Genomic DNA, 20,284 nt, shown 5'->3' with positions numbered 1-20,284 from the left:
AAAAGTTATGTTATTAAAGAATTTCCACCTTTATTCCGTTGAAAATTTTGAAATGATCATCAATATATCTGCCATGGAAAAGAATATTGTTGAAATTTAGATTCCACAGACTACGGCATGACTTCAATTTTCAATAGACGACACGAATCACTCCTGATAATGCGTTTATAGGACGTGAAGAATATTTTATGACTGATATTGGGTAACAACCGTTATAACGAACATTTAAATCAAAATAATGCTATCGTTTTGCTATCAAAGTGTCATCGAGACCTAGTAAGTTATCAAATCCGGTTGATTGATGACGTTTATTAAATTATTAAAGCAATTTAAATAGTACAGCAATATTTATGGATGGTGGATTCATTATTCTCAAGAGAAAGAGTAATTCGTGATTATGGCGTAAACATTTCGTTGCGTAGTTGTTATAGAGCGTCTTCTGATCCTAAAGCACAAAGAAGGGTCTTTTGTCTTTTGGATGAGGTAGTATACACCGATATCCAGTGTCGAAGAAAGTGCTGGCACGAGAAGTTTCCTCACTGCTCAATTGCCCTGAGTGCCGAGCATATGTCAACTTTTGCAGCTCTCTATCGGCAAGTGGTGGGGTATCCATATCATTTAAACATTTTCGAGAGGGATTTTAAACAACGCATAAAAACAAACACTCATGCATTAATATATTGATCGTGTTTTCTCCAACTAGACACTTCATCCCAGATCTGGTATTTTAAGGGACTGTACATATTTCATATTTTGTTTATTGTTTTTATATGATAAGTCAGTAATTTTAACCATTGATGTCAATTTTTTGAGAAAAGAGAACGTATTGATATGTTGCTGTCGGTCTATCTGTCTGTCGGTTTACAGTTTTTGTTCATTTTGGTTGTACAAACTGATATGAAATTTGATATAGAGAATTATCATAAGAATATGTAGATCATGTTTCGTTTAAGATACGATAGAGCATTTTTGACAGTTATTCGTACATGTACTTATATGTCCCTTGAAATTAGAAAACGTCAGTTTATTTGCAATTTCCTTTTATTTTCTTCGCAGATGTTGCACATACTAAATTGAAATATGGTATACAAATTTACCATAATAATATCTAGGTCAAGTTCTGTATTGGATACGATCTAATAAACCCTAAAATGTATTCCAAGGGGTGTAAAGAGTTTCAAAACATTTCGTCTTATTTTTAAGACTACCGGATTACTAATTGTCAGAAACTTGATATTTATTCACACATTTAATACAATTATTTTGAATTTCTCATAGCATGCAATATTTTTGTTTCAAATTACTCAGATGACAAGGTAGTAGAAGGCGCTTTTGAAATACTTTGACCCATCAAACCTTAAAACAGTCCTATAGGACTTCAAGGGGACATTTCTCAAAGACAAAACTGACGAAAATTAAACTAAAACATTTAAGGAACTTTACGAAAGAAAAGACTTGTTTTGATCTTATTTATTTTACAATTCATACAACAGGAATTGGTAAGATGATCTTACAATAACCTGTGTACAGTAGGCAGAACAGTTTTGAGGAGTTGTTGCTAAAATCGCAATTAATGTTGAATATCAAACATGGGGCTTCTGATGGGCCATTGTTGTTGCTGTAACATTCCAATCATAATTACTATTCACATTTTGAATAAAATGATAATACAACTAATTATATAGTCTGTTTTTTTTTTAAATTCATTTATTAAAACGGGTTATCCTAGGATGCATATACGAGGGGTGATCAAAAAGTTTGCGAGCTATATCTGTATCTTCAACACAGCAATTCAGATTAGATTGAAATTCGGTACACACATGGCCATACACAAGATCTATAAACAGCATATGCTGAATAAAGTTTTTCTGCTTGTTTATGACGTCACGTTGTGAAAATGACGTCATTATGTACGTCACTTGTGACGAAAAATGGTTGTCTCAGTCGAACTCCTTCAACAAAAGACTGTACAATTTCTTGCATATCTTAAAAATTCCTCTGCAGTATCATATAATAATTTGTACACAGTTTATTAAGATAAATGAGTTCCCTTAAATTCAATTAATGATTGGATTGATCGTTTTAAAGAAGGAAGGCAGATGGTTAAAATGATATTTGTCACCTTGCCCAGTGAAAGCAAGTTTGAAAAGATATGTTTAACTTTTTAATTAAGCAATTTGCTATCAAAGACCTCCAATTAACACTGAAAAATAGTTGAATATTTGAACAATAATATAATTATTAAATAATAAAGAAATCGTTTACTTTAGATTTTAAACATATTAGATATGATAAAAAGGAGGCACCCATTCTCTATCCACTTTGAATAAAGGTCTCTTCCGAGACAGAAAATTTGTGCTTTAATGGTGGCCATGCTTATTTTTGGAAAGGATATTTTATCCACCCATTCTGTTGCCGAGATATTACCATTTCTGACAAATAAACTGTTCTTGTCATAAAATTTAACTCACATGGAAAGAGATATAAAACTCAGAAAAATCTTTCAACTTTTGTGAAGTTGCTACGGAGGGGGTCACATGACAGCCAATATCACGTGATTCGCGCATCCACAGAACAGTAGTTGATATGCATTAAAATCGTGGAGAATTAATTTAAAATATAATTAAGATTGGAACCAAATATTGTTTCTTTTATGGAAGTTATTCAACTAGTTCGCGAACTTTTTGATCACCCCCCGTACTTAGTTTATCTTTCAAAATTATCACAAATGATAAATTCCGTACTTAAAAGACAGTTAAAACAGTTAAGGAATAATAAACCTAAATTAGATTGGTTTAGATTTGCTCCTATGTGTACTTATAATTATTACTTTTTATTTTAGTTGTTTGTATGTAGGAATTTTATGTATAAATTGAAATATAAAGTGGAGTTCATCAAAGATTTTTAAATTTGACATAGTAATTTATAAAACCACTTTAATGATATACATAATTTTCTGTCCTTTCACACACGTATAAAAGTTATAGTGTTAGTAGTTTATCAACCTTTAGGCTGTTTTCAAATGCATCGTTAAAAATTACAGGCCTTTATACTGGCTTACAAAAACTAAGGATGTAAAAAATGTATTTATGAATGATATTTGTTAGAAAAAGTATTATGTTTGTATTTGAATAGATACAAATAGAAAGTCAACTTTTAAATCACGTATTTTTGAAATATATTTGGCAAAAGTTGGTTCTCTATATAAAAGAGGTCCATACCTTTATCTATAAACACCCCTATTATTATTTTTCGAGCATTGAACTTTTTCGATAACAAATTAACGTCTTTAACAATTATTGACAATATGAAAGGAAATATCAAGTTTGTTTATCATAATAAAGCTGACAGGTTAAGGTGTAGAGATAACAAGGTTTCCTGACTTGAGCTGTCCTTGAATTGTCATTGATTTGAAGACTATTCTTGATATTAAAGCAATATGAGCTGCATGTTTGACATCGGAAATTTTTATTGCAAATTTTTGATTAACTAATTTATTGACAGAAAAATAAATCATTTATAAACTTTTGTTGTTCATATTTGCAATGAAATTTTTTTATACGCTTTGATTGAAGCAAAATTGAATTATTGTCGTCCTGTACAATAATGATTTCTTATATAAAACTGTGTGTTCAGTTGTACAGAAATATTTCTTTTGAAACATTTTTTAACTTTATTTTGGACTTATTAGTCATAAGGGTTTAAATTACATACAAATTAATCATAATAGCAGATTTTACCAGCAAAATATAATTTTCTACGATACAGCTCATATTGCTTTAAGACATTAATATCAGAAAAAGCTTTCTATTGGAATAAAATCTTTGAAGAGAAAGCTTTCTCAATAAGGTTATTTGAAAAAGCTTTCCGAATCCGTAAAATGCAGCTTTAGTCTAGTGGATAAGTCTAAAATATGCCACTAGTTGGTGGAAGTTTCTGCGATATCGAAAGATATCCGATATTTAACGCTTTTTTCAGTCTTCAACAAATATTCACTAGAACGACGCCCGAGGCTGGTAAAATTTGGTTTGGGTAGTAAAACTCTTCTAGAGTAGTCCACGGGCTAGTAAAATTAACAAGTTTATCCATATGTTCTGCTCTTTGTAGCAATATCAATGAAAAAAAAATGATGTTCGGTCCTATGTTTCGTACAAGTTCTTTTACGAAGTTTCTTAATCGCTACTACGTGTTTATTTTTTTCCCCTACGAATAGACCGTCTATTTTTCACCCGAATTTACTTTTTTCGGCTGCCTGTAGTACAGTTATATATGAACATGCCGATATACCATTATGTCCAACTGCTGAGTTTTCTTAAAGTAAATTTAAACAGATAAATAAAATATATATCAGCGTTTCTAAAAAAATGTAATTAATAAAAATAATATTTAATCTTTGTCACTCCCTTTTTTGAAGAGAAAGTCATGACGACAGAGAAGTATAATGTTTTATACTACTACCTTGTAGAAAAACAGATTTACATACATGAACGATACGGAGATAATGGACATTATTCAAGATCAAAAGTCCATAAAACAATACATAACAGGAACAAAGCAAACATGGGCCTGCTAAACATCAGAGGTGGGATCAGGTACCATGGAGGAGTGAGCATCCCCTGTCGACCGGTCACAACCGCCGTGTGCTCCTTGCCATGATAGGAAAAATAACGGAAAAATTCGTCGTCAATTCAGTGTATAAATAATGGACTAACAATAAGTATGAAAATTTCCGTCAGCATTTAACTCAATGATTCATTGCATTTGCTGACAAGGTCATTGTATAGACCATAGAAATTACGAAAGGATGACTTTAAACGAGACTGTTGATATTCTTGTTTCATCAACCTGTTTGTCAATAATTAACCTCGTTTTAGAAATTTTCATACTTAGAGCATGCTCTTGTGTATCGAATCATTCATCTTTGTTTATCCTCATTTTATGATTATCAGTTAATTATGTCTCAATACGAATTTACAAAATGAGAAAATATGATAAAAAGAGGAAAAATATTACCGGGGTATTTGAAAAAAAATTATTTTCAAATTTTATATATTTTCCGAACTATCAAAATTTCTTGGTGCTTGTAATAGGGTCAAATCCACTATAACAACTAATAGGTAATGTCTCAAAATCTGTTTTCCGTCTTCTTCTAATTTATGTTTAATAATTTCCACATCGTCATAACACCTTCATTTAATTTCCCTGTTAATATTTATGTATATCAGATTTATAGTCCAGGTTCAAGAATTTCCTTATTTTTATGCTAGAATCTTGAGGCGGTTATATTTTCTTCAGACAATTGCCTTATGTTGCGCACTGATCAAGAGTTCGATTTCTGTAGAAAATGTTTTCATTCAAAGGTAAGAACAAGTATTTAAATTTCTCAGGTTATATAACTTAATACTGAAATTATAAAATTCAGATCTTTATAATTTCTGTACCTTATCTACAAAATTAAATCATACAGTTGTCTTCTTGTATTTCTAAAATTTAACAGGTTTAAAGTAAAGTAAAATTTTATTTTGGATAATAAAAACATCCAAAACAAATAATACATGTATGTATATATTATAAACTAGTATGCAATATTATTTTGTCCAAACTCGACATTTCATTTATTATCATTAAGGTTGAATGGTATTATAGAGATATTTAAAACAGTGATATATCAATGATGAATTTATCATTTACCAAAGCCGTTTTAAGTTGGACTTGGTAAGAGGAGTATGCCCTCGCCATATTTAAGGTCAAGTAAAATGCATTATTATTGTAATTTAACTCAAACTGTCCTCTTCTAGTTTTCAGGAGAAAAAATTGCCCCCAGGCTTTGTCTTGTAAGTAATTGTACATTATCCTCTCCCATACTTAACTGGTCTCGTGCGAGTCATATACCCGGCCATTCCAAACACTCTGAATAATTTGCAATTACAATAGAAAACACCTTAGGGCAATGGTTTGAAGATGCACCTCTTTTTATAAAACTCCCAGCGTACATTTTCTTATCATTCGAAAAAGAAAATGATTCAAATCGTCGACACCTACTTCTTAAGTTGAATATCTCCTCCACATGCAGCCTATTTATCCCATGTCCTTTTGATCCTGTTGTACTTCGAGGAAGGTTTTTGTTCTGTTGATTTCTGATTAGTTGTATAAAAAGCTATTTCCAGATTTATTTGACAAGTGAAAATGTTTTCCATTGGGAATCTTCTCCGTTTCGCATTAAAGCATCAGGTCAAAATCTCAAAACTTATATAAATCAACTTATGATATTGAAAAAAAAAAGCTAAAGAAAAATTCACTGAAAATCCGAGATGTAAGTAAGATTGATTTGTATATTACTCTCTTGACACTTGAGATTAAAATTTTTTTTTGATTTTTAAACAATAAATTAAATTTACGTCATCTGCAGACATGCGACATGTTGCTCATATCAAGAATGCCTCGAACTTTTTATTACATTTTTTTCATTGGGCATAGAAATCTCGGGGGCTCTGCATCCTCTATCGACTACCCCACTTCATGAAAACGATAATCAATGCTAATCGGCTTCTATGATGTAACCTCTTCTTATCATTATACCTACATAAAGTCAACTACTGCTGTCTTAAGTAAGCTTTTATTTTTTTCTTTCTGTTTATCAAACAGGAAGCTTGAAAAAAGCGTTTTGGGCATGTATCTACATAATGGCGCACCCATTACTTGTGTGTCCTGATCCTGAAGGAAATGAGGAGAAGGCAACTTTTTCATCAGAAAATTCAAAGCTGGTTGCCATGAATGACGCTACAGAATTCTACTCTTCAAATTCATCCAAAAATGATGGAAGTAACTACTCGCATTCCATAGCGCCCCTTCAAGAATTACCTAAAGATTCCAACATAACAGAAACATTCGACGAATGTCTGAAAAACGCTTCTCAAATTCTGGAATGCATTCACCTTTTAGATCCTGTAATAGGTAATAATGGTCATTCGCTGGGTAGTTTTCTTCAGAATTTGTGCTCTTTGACCTCATCTGAAAGTTTGATTGGTCGGAATGGTTCTTCCAAGCTCATGGGGACCATGTCTAAAGAATTCAGTTCAGACTTTTCTGAGAAATCTGCCTTTTTGAAATACTTAGCCTCTTCTATTTCCGCCGTAGGCATCATTTGTAACTTATCCACTATTGCAGTAATTTTGAAGAATACTAAGCTAAGAAAACCATTTTACATGTGTATCTTAAGTTTAGCTGTTGCCGATGTTATGTTTCAAGTGAATTTTATTCTCTATGAATTTATTGAAATTCCTTCAAATTTCTGTGAATCTTTATGGTTCGAAAATATTTTTGTTCTTACGACGTACACCACGAAAATGTTTTCTTCCTTGAATGTTATGGTACTTTTAACACTGAGGTATGCAATGTTTGTTCATCCATTAAAATGCTGTGCCTACCTCACAAATCGTAAAATATATACAACGTCAGTCATGTGTTTGATATTAAGTATTGTATATGGAGTTATTATTGTAGAGGTTATATGGTCTCTGAACTTGCCTGATCTGTATTTCTTGTACATAGCCGACGATGGGCTTCTTCTCTTCATTATCGTCATCCTGAACATCTACTTCGCTCTAAATCGATGTAAAACGATGAAATCATCGCTAGCTGCCAGGAATCTAGAGAAGCGAATGGTGCTAATGGTTTTTATTAATTGTTCTTCTCAGAACCGTCAGTTCATTTTTTTTTTATCATTCAAAGCTTTTTCGAAGACGAAATCATGTCGAATCCGTATAAAGACGAGAATTTTGATAAAGGTATCATTACTCGACGTATTAGTCACGTGTTGAAAGTTTTTATTCACTCGATCAATTCATTTATTTACTTCTTCAGTTCTAAATATGTAATTAAGGTACTTTTGTCTTTTTTTCGATGTCATAATATGTGAATTTTAATTGATGATTCCAATTATGATAAAAGGCATTATAAAATTGACCTGAATAAAGATCAATTGCTTACAATTCTTATAAAATAAATCCATGATTGTACACAGGACACGAACTCTTGATTTTACTATTGTATTTTTTATCGGGAGCATTCTGCACACATCTGATAATATTAGCGTATTCGTTTTGATTTCTACTGTTAATTTTCCGAATTGTAGTTTTAATTATTTTTTAATTCAAATCTATTTTTTATTACGAATTGTGGGTTAAGTATTCAAGTAAAAGGTAAGTGTAGATTAATCGCGTCATGACATTCTTTTTTATATTATTTCGGGAAAATACAAGTTTCCAAATACGCTTTAAAAATATTAACATTATGATATAAAATGCTCTTATCAAAAATAGTCGCCCGCGTGGTGCAGTGGTTAGAATGCCTGCACTTGAGTCAAAGCGTACAGAAGTAAGGAGTTGATCCTTATGTCGCGATTTCATATGCCTTTGTGGGACGTGGAGACTGCTACTTTGAATGAGATCGTACAAAGCGAGGCCTATGTCGCAGAAGGTGCTTGCACAAAAAAAAAAAAAAAACACTCACGGCTCACAAGCCCTGAGTGCCGAGCATAGATCAAAATTTGAATCTCTCCACCGGCAAGTGGTGGCGAGTCCATCTTAGAGAAAAAAATTTGCGAGGGACGTTAAACAACAAACAAGATTTGTACACTATCCCCTTAATAGGATTTGAAAGAGGTTGCTGATACAAGTAATTCAATATTTGTTATATGTATATAATTTAATTTTACTTGTATCAAGCAATTTCATTGGCTGAATCATTCTGAGGAACATATAATATTTTGGATAACATAACTTGGCTACGTCACAATGAGTTACGTCAAAAACGTATAACTGCGCTTGACGTTATTTTTAAAATAATGCTCAATTTGAAGCCTTTTTCCGGAGGAAATATTGTCTCATTGTCAAAACTGAAATTAAGTTATAAGAAATGAAGCTTATTTCAACTTATGTTATCCGATATAACAAAACTTGGGGCATTTTACGCTTTCTTATAAACCGCTTCGCGGTTTATAAAGCGTAAACTGCCCCAAGTTATGTTATATCGGATAACATAAGTTGAAATTAGCTTCATTCCTTAAATACTGTGAAGAACCTGTGTATGTATCTCAGTGTGGAACCTCTGATGTGTATGTAACTGTTAGCTATAGACAGCTGATCTACACTCCATCATATCATAGGTAACCCAAGATTTCCAATTGTACGGGTTTACTCTCATTTTATATTGCTTAAATGTGCATAAATACTGGTTGTTATCTTTAAGTTTCCTATTTCAAGACAATGCATTGTAAAATAAAATAAAGTTTTTCCATTTGTTTTTCTGTATTTCATTGAATGTGGTTCTAATGTCTTTGTACATCTTTTTTATTGTCTGAATAGCATAACATACGAGATTGGATGGATGAATATATATTTATAACAAACTTCTTATCCCATTTTAATGCAGTATATAAAATCCTCCTTGATTAAAAATAAGACGTTGTACCAAAAGCAATCATGTTCAAGGAAAATGTCTTGAAAACAATAGGTGGACAAAAAATAAGCTACGTACAATGTATGTAATAAAAGGTTGAGATTCTTATTGATTGTTTAGATGGTTTTCTGCTTGTTGTATCAGTTAATACAAGCAATCTCCGTTGAAATAAAATTCCTGATAAGATATTTGTTTCATATCAAATTGATTAAATTATAAGAAATGACAAATCCAATTCGAAGTGATTAGTCATATGAGAATTGCACCGTACTTCCCTTTTATAATGTATTTGGTTACTTAGTCGATAAAATCGGACTACTTTTGAGAAAATTTAAGAATTTAACCCTTTGTTTGAGAATGGGAAATCTTTTTAAAAACAATTGAAAAGCCCGATTTAAGTACATGTAGTTTGACTGCAGTTTGTTAGGAGTATAATGTCAGTGTCTTCTACGGGTACCGTATCGTGGTAGAGGCAATTGTCCCGATATATCAATACCTCGATTTCTACGATTATATATATTATAGGATCTCCCATGATTTGTGATTGGGTATGTTTTTTTTCAATAGGCAACAAGTTGTGTGTGTGTGCGTTAAATACATACAACAAGTTGGAAGAATATCAAATCCTAACAAATCATGGGACATTCTTTTTATCCAACGTTTTATACATCGCACTCATTGTTTTTCATACTCGTTTTTTCTTAAAAATAGGAATTTACTTTTCTCTCACCTGATCAACTGTTGATTTTTCTCAATGACTTATAATTACTACTGGATGCTTGACATGCTAGAAGTCTAGTTGATTTTATCAAATAAACTCTGAGTGAAACAAAAGAAAAAATGGCTGAATATATGTAAGTGATCTTTTAATTTATCTATATTACAAAACCAATATAGTCAGGACGGGAAGATTACCTCATCATTTTATAAAATGTGCAAAAATCATTTCAACAATTATTTCAACAAAAGTTTTCACCACTCGTGAATATAATTTTTCTCACAAAATTTAAAAAGGCAAAGGCGCCCAACATTACCATTGTGAGAAAAGAAAACACTATCTAAAGAATCCATTAGGAGCATGTGTTCTTTAACCACTCAATACCTTGAAAGCTTAACATCAAGATTTTTTTTTTATATTAACACACAAGAAGGACCATACACACAATGAAGTCAACTTTACTGAATTTTATGCTTAAAATAGGCGTTACTTTCTCTTTTACATTCATTTCATTCATGTTTTAATTTTGAAAAAAAAATTTTGATGTTCAAATAATTTTGAATATAAATATCAATTCATGTTTGACTTGTGAGCAAGCAAAGCGGAGCACCCCTTCGCAAAGTGCATATCTTCAAAACAAGAAAACAACACACACAGAAGTTATAACCATCCTACTCCATTGCGAAGTGATAATATGCAACGTCCCTAGGAACTTCTTAGACGCATTAGTATAGATAGGCCAATCTGTATAAACAAGGAAAACATACTGATTATTCATTTGTGTTCGTTAAGTCAATACAAGAAGTAAATTTTGTCTTTTCAAGACAGTAGAGGAACAGCATCTTATCTTTTACTAAAACTTCTCATATGAACGATACCAATTTTCTCCACACATTCTGAAGGAATATGTGACGTTGGGTCTATGATCACTTCTTCAAACCTTTCGGCATACCCCCATGCTGTAGAATAAGGTGATATATGACGTGCTCGTATTTCCTCCTTTGTCAGATCTATAACCCGGGCTCTATCTTTAAGCTTTGTTATATTTATCCGTACCACCTGTCTTATTCTTTGAAACTCATTCGTAAGGCTTCCTAGCCTCTCTATGCCATACAGTGTTTTGCAGCAGGAAATAAACCTCGATTCCTGGCCCTTACTTCCCCGTTCCACGTGTTGCTGAAGACTTACTCTCGAGAAGATGTTCTTTGGTCTAAGCCCATTATGATAAGTTTCGTCAAATCGTAGGATTCTATATACATATTCATCAGGTATGTGTTCCACGTGTATTTCCTTATCGCTAATCTGTATCGATGTCTCAAAATTTGTTTCATTGCTTTCATCATCAGTGTTTATTGCCTCTAATTCCTCTTCCTCTATTTTCAATGAAGCATGTCCCTCAACAATTCTAGCAATTGTGTCATCTCTTTTTTCAACGTTCTTTTCCTCGTCCCCTGATTTATTTCTGGAGTCGTCATCTTTGCTATATTCAGTCTTGCTATTACTTTGTTCTTGTGGGTCAGCTAAATCGCTGTTCTCTATTTCAATTATGGTACTGATCAAATCATTGATATCAGCTAGATCGCAGTTCTCTTTCTCATTATCGGTACTGATCGAATCATTTACATCAGCTAGATCGCTGTTCTTTATTTCTTTATCAGTACAGATCAAATCATTTATATCAGCTAGTTCGTTGTTCTTTATTTCTTTATCAGTAGTGATAAGAACATTGATATCAGCTAGATCATTTATCTCTTCTTTATTAGCATTTCTAGTCAAATCATACTGTACAGAAATATCCCTTTCTTCTGATTCGTCCTCAGCTTCATTATTGTAGAAACAGTTGAATATTTTTTTCTTAAATCCTGTTTCTTGACCACTGGATCCTATATTAATATCAACATATAATATCATTAGTAATATAACTGCAGAGAAAAAATCTACCATTTTTCATTTTTTCTTACAGACATGAAAATGTGGAGAGAACAGTCATATTATTAATATGATTCATGTAGATTTCGTAGCAGAAGAAAAACATTTAGGCCCATTCTGATACTCAACAATCTTCATTGTAAGGTTAAAAATACAAGAAAATTTCAAGTAGCGTATGCAGCAATTGGAATTTCCCGCAGTACCAATACAAACAGGATCTAAGAATCAAAACTAGAAAGTATTCGTTTTACATACCTTTTCGCTTGGATCCTACATTTTTCTTCATTTTAGCTTGACGAGCTCCCATGGCGCCTTTTTAGATATCTAATTAAAAGATGTTATTAGGTACTTAATGTGCATTTTGTCCAAAAGAATAAACGTAAGCACTTAAACACAGAGCTCAGACATGTTAGGGGCTATTGTTATTTTATTTTGATATATTCTAACTATGTATAATCACTCACTGTTCAATAATTTACCGCCGAAATATGCCTGAAATATTACCGACTCGGCGTTACATAAAAACAATATACAATCAATCAATCAATAGTTGATTTCTGAAAATTATAATTATATGTATACAAGATTTCGTACATTTATTTTTAAGTGTATTTTTCTATCGAGTTTGCTTTCTCTGTATATTAAATTAATTTTTTTTATGTATTTGTCAATCAAAACAAGATTTTTTTTCCGAAACAAAGGCGATTTGCATCATATTAATACTGTTAGTGAATCATTCAATAATCTGAAAATCATATAGATTACTCAAACGATACTTTTATAACAAACAATTAGCTAGCAAATGAAATCCAAATTAAAACAAAACAAATACACACTTTTGATGAACACTGATTTATTGATTGTATATTGTTTAACGTCCCTCTTCATCGACAGTGGAAATTAAGACAGAGGTAATTGACGCTTTTTGAAATGGCTTCAACCATAAGGTTTTGTTTGTTTGATTGTTCTATTTTTCCTTTCTGTTGTCGGGATATGGTGTCAAAATATTGAACATTGTATTGATTAAACAGCCAATTTCTTTTCATTTGAAAGATCGATTTTGAGTTTCCAGGAAGTAAATGCGAAAGCGAGTTTTGAAAATGCAACGCAATAATGTATTTACCACATGAATTACCAAACAGAGTTTATTACAAGGCCAAATGCATGCCGTCAATAAAATAATCCATCCATTTATAATTCCATTTTCACAGCTAAATGTAGCAATTTAATTTCCCAACCAATGTATTACATGTACATGGTGCGCTAATAATGCATTTGGTATTTTAAATTTATCTTTTATTAATTTATTTATCCAACATTCTCTATACAAAAGGATCGACATGTATGTGGTTATAATAGTTTATTTAAAAATTAAATATTTTTTTATTTATTTATATTTTTTGCAAATTTTTAACTATTCTTTAAAGTAAAATAAAAGCTTTTTATTTAATATAAACACACCGAAGGACCACACACATACATAGGACAAGTTTACTGAATGAAATGTCGATGCTTTTCTGTGCTTCCTCTACATCTATGGTATTTCAAAAGATTGGAAGATTTTTCTTTATTACAAAAGACCTGATTCCTCGCACTGGAACACACAAACAAATAAAGCAAAGACATGAACCCATGCAAGTGGTTGAAGAGGGCAGTCTCACATATTCGTATCTTAATATAAACTTACCCCAAATTGAGTAAAAATCGACAATAAATCAGTCTTCTGTATTTACTGTTTCTTTCCTTGTGCATTACATAATAATATGGGTTATATAAACGAAAATGTTATTTTTAGCCATTAAAAAGATTGAGTTTCACGGAAATAAATGTGAAAGGAGACGATTCTAAAAAAAACATGAAATAAAAACGAATTTATTTCAAAGGTTTTATTCAATCTGTATTTAAAGGTCTAGCAAGCAGGATCGTAATATGTGAATGTCGACTTAAATACCTATGTAACCTAAATATCCGAGTTTTAAATAACCTTGTGGCAATGAGTATATGTGTTGAATAGAAATCATGAACAGTTTTTCAAAATTATACATAGAAGTACGTTTATTGGCTTATGCATTGCATATTTAGCCACATGGAACATTACTTTATGTACATTGATTAACAGGTGTTACGCAGGTGCTATTACATATGTTTTCATACTAAATTTCATTTTAAATTCTAAAGATTAAAGAAAATGAATAGACTAAGAGTGCATAACGCATGGAGTGGAGAGAAAGAACAAAATTAGCATTTTCTTGCACAAGAGAATCCATGTGTATCATTAATGTTTCTTTCATTTATAGATAGTAATTAAGTGTACAACTGTGTAGCCACCTGTGTTGGTATTACTGCATGTGCACAGGATGAAACATACTTGGAATGTTGGAATGAAATATGGAGATAAAGATAATAAAAGCTCAAAAGTTCATCTAAACAATACAAATGTGGAATATGGGGCAGACTGGTTCGGGATAGTCGTCGTGATTAAAATTGTTATTTTAAGAAAGGTGAAATTTTTCTATCTCGTAAACCAAATGTTGATCATTGTTAAAGTTTGGATAACAGCAGATTTTCTGGGACATTTTTTAAATCTTTTTTTTTTATTTGTTAAGATATCGAACAGTAATCAGCGTCATAAAGCAAGTAAACAAAATTATTCGTAATCATTTTAGTAAAAAGTTTTATTTATCGTAGTTTCATCAATTTTCATAAAAAAAGCTTTACCCCCTAATACTTATTTCAAAAATTAAATATGATTATTATAAATACAAGCATTCTGCATGTCCTGTTCATTCATCTTCTGAATGATGCTTTGAATAAAAGTTTGGGATTTAGAAATTTGCATAGGTTTGATTTTATAAGAGACAGTGTAGACATTAAATGTGACGGCAGGTGTGCAGCAACCGCTAATGATATAAGGCCGCTGAATGAAAGAAATATCATTACGCGTAGCAATACAACGCTTAATATCATAAATAAATGTGCTAATAATTGACATGCTCATTCTCTTAATGATACAATTCTTTCATTAAGCGGCAATTTGGCATTAGCACTTGAAAAGGTAAACCATTAATGCAATTGTTTTTTTGAGTTGCAACGCTTTATGATATTTGTACCATTAACTGGCGTTATATCGTTAGCGATTGATACACAGGTGTCACTGGACTAGTACTACATACCTCTTTACCATGCAGTTTAGTTATAATTTGGGTCATTTTCGTTTTTAGTCAGAAAAACACCAAAATAAAAAATGATAGGAAAACGAGACTAATCTTTTTAAAGCTATTTTTAAATGTTGTTTGTTCGACTTGAAATAAAACAATATTTACAATAAAACAGTTTAATTTCGTAAGAACAGAAACTTGATTAGTGAAATTCAAAAAGGAACAAATAGTTACATGTACATGTATAAAAATACTCATTTTGCTATTTACATTCTTCAGTTGTAAGATTGTATTTTAACTTCAAGTAAGCATTGGTTTTTTAATATTATTGTTTATTATCCATTATATAGATATTGTTCAGTACAATGTCATGTACATGTAAATGTTGGGTATATGCTATATTTTAAAGGGCATAGACCCCCTTGCATTTAAATACACATGTAATTCTCTTCCTCTTCTTCATTTTTGAGCTACTGTTATGATCGAATAATAAAAAAGCTTAAACTAATAAACTGCAAGAAATAACTGAAGCTGATAATGTTTTTCCCAAACAGCCTATATTGGATGAAAATATCCGTGATGAATTAAACCAATTTTCTCTACAAATTCTTGCTTAACATGGGACGTTGGTTCTATAATGACTTCTTGAAATCTCTCCGCATATCCCCAGGCGGTTGACCACGGATCAATGTACTTTGTTCGTATTTCCTCCTTTGTCAGATCAATGACTTTGGCTGTTTTGTTCAATTTGCTGATATTGATCCTTACCACGTCTTTTACATAATTCGGCATATTGGTATACCTTCCCAGCCTTTCTATACCAGAAAGTGATTTACAGCAAGATACAAACTTTGATTCTTGTCCTTTGCTTCCATGTTCTACATGTTGTTGTGAGAGGATATTTTTCGAAAACAGTCCATCTTGATAGATTTCGCCAATCCGGAGAAGTCGGTAAACATATTCATCTGACTTCCGTTCTACGTCTGTTTCATAATCGGAAGACTGTACTGAAGAATCGGAATTTTCATTGCTATTTTCATCATCAGAATAAGTTTCGTCTGCTTCCTCCACAAACTGTATTGAAGAATCGGAAAGTTCATTACTTTGTTCGCTGCTTTCATCGTCAGAATCGTCTGAATGTTCACTGCTTTGATCATCATTTACTGTTGCATGTCCCCTAGGTAGAGATGTTGACATTCCACGATTACTAGAACCAGTATTGCGTTTCCTACCTTTCTCAGATGTATCTTTGAGGGTTTTATATCTTTCCCTTTGATTAATCTGGGCTGGAATTCTGGCTTTTTTATGGGCATTATCTCAGTCTCTATACTAGATCCTGTTGGAAAAGAACACATTTAAATTAGGACTAGTGCCTGAGGAGATATTTAAATAATCCAAATATAATTGTAGTGTAGTTGTATTCGAAGTGGAAAACGTATAAATCAGCCTATAATGCTAAAATCTTTTGAAAGGGAATGAATTAAATCAAAATATTAAGATGAGAGGCAAATGAATCCAAATTTTTCTGATGTCTGTTAATATTGAACAGGTGTTTTTGATATGATTAAATAAAGAAATGGATTTAAAAAGAAAATATCAGAAGATATCTTAAACAGTTTGATTCGAGTTTCCAAATATGCCCTATTGATGTTTAACAAAACATTTGGCAATATTATGGAGTTTTAAGGGTTTGTACTGTTCATCGTAAGTAATGCAGCAATAATTCAAAAGCAAAATTTCATTTCGTTTCTCGTAACGATGCTTAGGCTTCTTGAAAATGGCATACGTACGCATTTCCATTGCTCTTTTTTCATTTCATTTTATTCAGGTAAAAATATCACAGAATGTCATGATTCAAATATTAAAACATTACAGACTAGCATACTACTAGAAAAAAAGAAATACACACATATTATCTCAGCACTATGCTACTTAAGGAAGATATAATTTAACATATATATGTAATTATAATTAAATGAATTGCATGACATACAGATGCTCCGCTCTAGCTGGAAAATCTCAAAATAAAGGTGATGGAGAGTTGATGATGCAAAAATACACTACTTAAAGCCTCGATGGGTTCTTACGTATCATATGCATAATTATATATAAATGATAGTCCTTGGACCGAAATTCCAAGGGTTCATACAATGCGCTAAGTTAGAGAAAATTCGACGTAATCATCTGAAAAACAGGCATTTGAAAATGGCAAAGAATATTTCCCTCGCTCAGATGTCGATACCTATTGTATCGAAGAAATTAAACTGCAATTCTTGTTTAGGGCAGTCTTGCACGTTGTAATTGAATGGCTTGGAGGGGAGTGTTTTAACAGTCATATGTTACTTGATAAAGGTAAAAGAAATACATTTAACATTTTTACCAAATCTCTGATGTTCTGAAAAACGGGTTTAACCTTACTGTTTTCCTTTTTGAACATCATTAGATAAAAAATTCAAACATTTGTAGAATACTGCTCGTTGCGTTTCTTTTGCATTTCAGTATATCAACAGATTTTTAATAAAATATATTTTAAGATTGATTTTTGTGTAGCGTACTTCTATATACAAACATAAGCATCAGAATAATATTTCTTTATGAATTAGAAGTTATTCCTCATTCGTACCCTTTCGTTTTTGTCCAATCGATTTCGCTGGAATTCTCCTTTCCATGATTTCTCACGTGTCTGAAACTTAAAAAAAATAAGTTAATCCAGATCAATGTCACGTACTCATATTGAATAAATACAAAATTATATTTTAAGTTTCAAAAGAATGTTCTGTAGAGCTCAGTGCAATAGGCTTTTTATGGGGTGATTTAAAATGTAAAATCCCAGATAGCAAGACATAGTTGGGCCAACGTTGGCCCAATTTTTTTCCAATGTTGGCCCACTGTTGGTAACTTTACGTTGGCCCACGGTAATTTTGCTCATCGGCCCAACGTTGGTCCAACATGTTGGCATATTGTTGGGCCAACGTAGGTATAATTGTATGACAACTAACAGCTAACCTTAATAACGGTTGGTTAGGTTGGCCCAACGTTGGTCCTTTGTTGAAATGTCAGATGGCATACTGTTGGGCCAACGTAGTTATTGGTGTATGCCAACTAACAGCCAACCTTAACGACTGTTTGGTTAGGTTGGCCCAACGTTGGCCCTATGTTGAAATGTCAAATGGCATATTGTTGGGCCAATGTAGTTTTTAGTGTATGCCAACTAACAGCCAACCTTAACAACTGGTTGGTTAGGTTGGCCCAATGTTGACCCTTTTTTTTACAATGTCAGGTGGCAAATTGTTGGGCCAACGTAGTTATTACATAGAAACATTTGCAATTGGTTAAGTGATTCTTTACATAAACCTATTTTATGACTGTTTAAAATAATTAATTCACAATTCAATCTGCATTCATAATGCATACAATACATGGACATGTTCAATGAAAACATTACTAATGATTCACTGTGATAATATTTTATATACATCAATTCAATCATAATTTACAAAATAAATTTTAAAATAGACAATATAGGAAAATTATGAAAAATTATCAATTAAAAGTTCTTAATCAGGGCTCACTTCCTTTATTATAGTCCTTTTGTTGTATTCCCGCTCTTTTCCCGTCCCTTCGTCGCATCCCGTTTTCTTCATCTTGATCTTTGTCATACCGACTCATACTTTATACACTTCTTTATGCATGGTCTTCGATTTCATTGTTATTTACATGTACTGCCACAACATTTTTTTTCCTTGCAGTCTCTGACTGAATTTCTTTGTTACAATCGTGTCTGTAATAGACAGTTAAGAATTAGATAGATAGAAACAACTTTAAAAATGTTATTTAACCTTAACTTACAGTGATTGTGTGCAAAAACATGACAAGAATGAATTCCGAATCAATTTTAACAGTTAACCTGAATAAATAAGAATAAATATACTTACATCGCCTCTAAATGCAGCTGTATAGCAAGTATATAATCCACAAATTTAAATTTCACTTCTTCTTGCTTGCCCTGTGAGCAATTGAATCTGACAGCTCTCACAGTTTGGTCACGTGATAGCGAACGCCTAACTTTTGTTTCAATTTAATTATGAAGCTGTGTCATTTTGATTTATGTATATGTAGGGTTCATTCACATCCTGTTCCTGTTTACGTATTCTTCTCAAGAAAAAAATTCACAATTTCAAGGGTTTTATTTCAAATAAATAATCATGCATGTGCACAATTCAAAAAATATAATAAAACACTCTTTGGTGCTGTGATCACTTAAGTTAAAATTTAAAATGTTGAATATATCAGATCTAAACAAAATTCACAATTTCAAGGGTTTTATTTCAAATAAATAATCATGCATGTGCACAATTCAAAAAATATAATAAAACACTCTTTGGTGCTGTGATCACTTAAGTTAAAATTTAAAATGTTGAATATATCAGATCTAAACAAAAACAGTCATCCAATTAAAAGCATGGACATAGAATGTCAGCTCAGCCGCTAAAATTGACACCATCTTTAGTTGGCAGTATAATAATTGTGCCAGCGTTGGCCCAATATAAATATCCCATCTTTGAAACACCTGAACAAAAGAACACTCGTGCTAACATCGGGCCAACATACTACAATGTACTACCAAATTGATAAGACTTTCTTTAAAGGTGCATAACAAACATTGGGCCAACGTTGGGCCAACATACTACTACCAATTTGATAAGACACTTTATTAAGGATGTATTACAAACATTTGGCCAACGTTAGGCCAACATACTACTATCAACTTGATAAGACGCATTTTTTATGGGTGTATAACAAACATCGGACCAACGTTGGGCCAACATACTACTACCAACTTTAAAAGACACTTTCTTTAAGGGTGTATTACAAACATTGGGCCAACGTTGGGCCAACATACTACTACCAACTTTAAAAGACACTTTCTTTAAGGGTGTATTACAAACTTTGGGCCAACGCTGGGCCAACATACTACTACCAACTTTAAAAGACACTTTCTTTAAGGGTGTATTACAAA

The 20,284-nt window shown here is 32.0% G+C and overlaps 1 protein-coding gene and 1 long non-coding RNA gene across 2 annotated transcripts; both read right to left on the bottom strand.

Annotated features, from left to right (window-relative positions):
- Positions 1 to 10,612: 10,612 nt before the first annotated feature.
- On the bottom strand, positions 10,613 to 13,884 carry LOC134266722 (uncharacterized). Its single transcript, XM_062748941.1, has 3 exons — positions 13,794 to 13,884; positions 12,362 to 12,430; positions 10,613 to 12,060 (listed from the first exon to the last, which is right to left on the bottom strand). The coding sequence occupies exons 2-3, from the start codon at positions 12,411 to 12,413 to the stop codon at positions 11,021 to 11,023; spliced, it is 1,092 nt and encodes a 363-aa protein (XP_062604925.1). The 5' UTR covers positions 12,414 to 12,430; positions 13,794 to 13,884; the 3' UTR covers positions 10,613 to 11,020.
- Positions 13,885 to 18,715: 4,831 nt separating this feature from the next.
- Positions 18,716 to 19,273, bottom strand: LOC134266721 (uncharacterized). Its single transcript, XR_009992028.1, has 2 exons — positions 19,200 to 19,273; positions 18,716 to 19,045 (listed from the first exon to the last, which is right to left on the bottom strand). It is a non-coding gene; the product is annotated as an uncharacterized LOC134266721 (long non-coding RNA).
- Positions 19,274 to 20,284: the final 1,011 nt, after the last annotated feature.

The sequence above is a fragment of the Saccostrea cucullata genome, unplaced genomic scaffold, assembly GCF_032062105.1.
Source record: "Saccostrea cucullata isolate Sc308-1 unplaced genomic scaffold, CSIRO_AGI_Scuc_v1 ctg12222, whole genome shotgun sequence".
NCBI lineage: Eukaryota > Metazoa > Mollusca > Bivalvia > Ostreida > Ostreidae > Saccostrea > Saccostrea cuccullata.
Note: the sequence above shows the minus strand (reverse complement) of the source record. Positions and strands in the feature narration are given on the sequence as shown.

Excerpts from the sequence above, each read along its gene's own strand:
- LOC134266722 (XM_062748941.1), bottom strand. The coding sequence starts at position 12,413 with ATGGGAGCTCGTCAAGCTAAAATGAAGAAAAATGTAGGATCCAAGCGA. Across the intron at positions 12,061-12,361 it reads TGTAGGATCCAAGCGAAAAG|GATCCAGTGGTCAAGAAACA; the intron begins GTATGTAAAACG and ends ATATTAATATAG.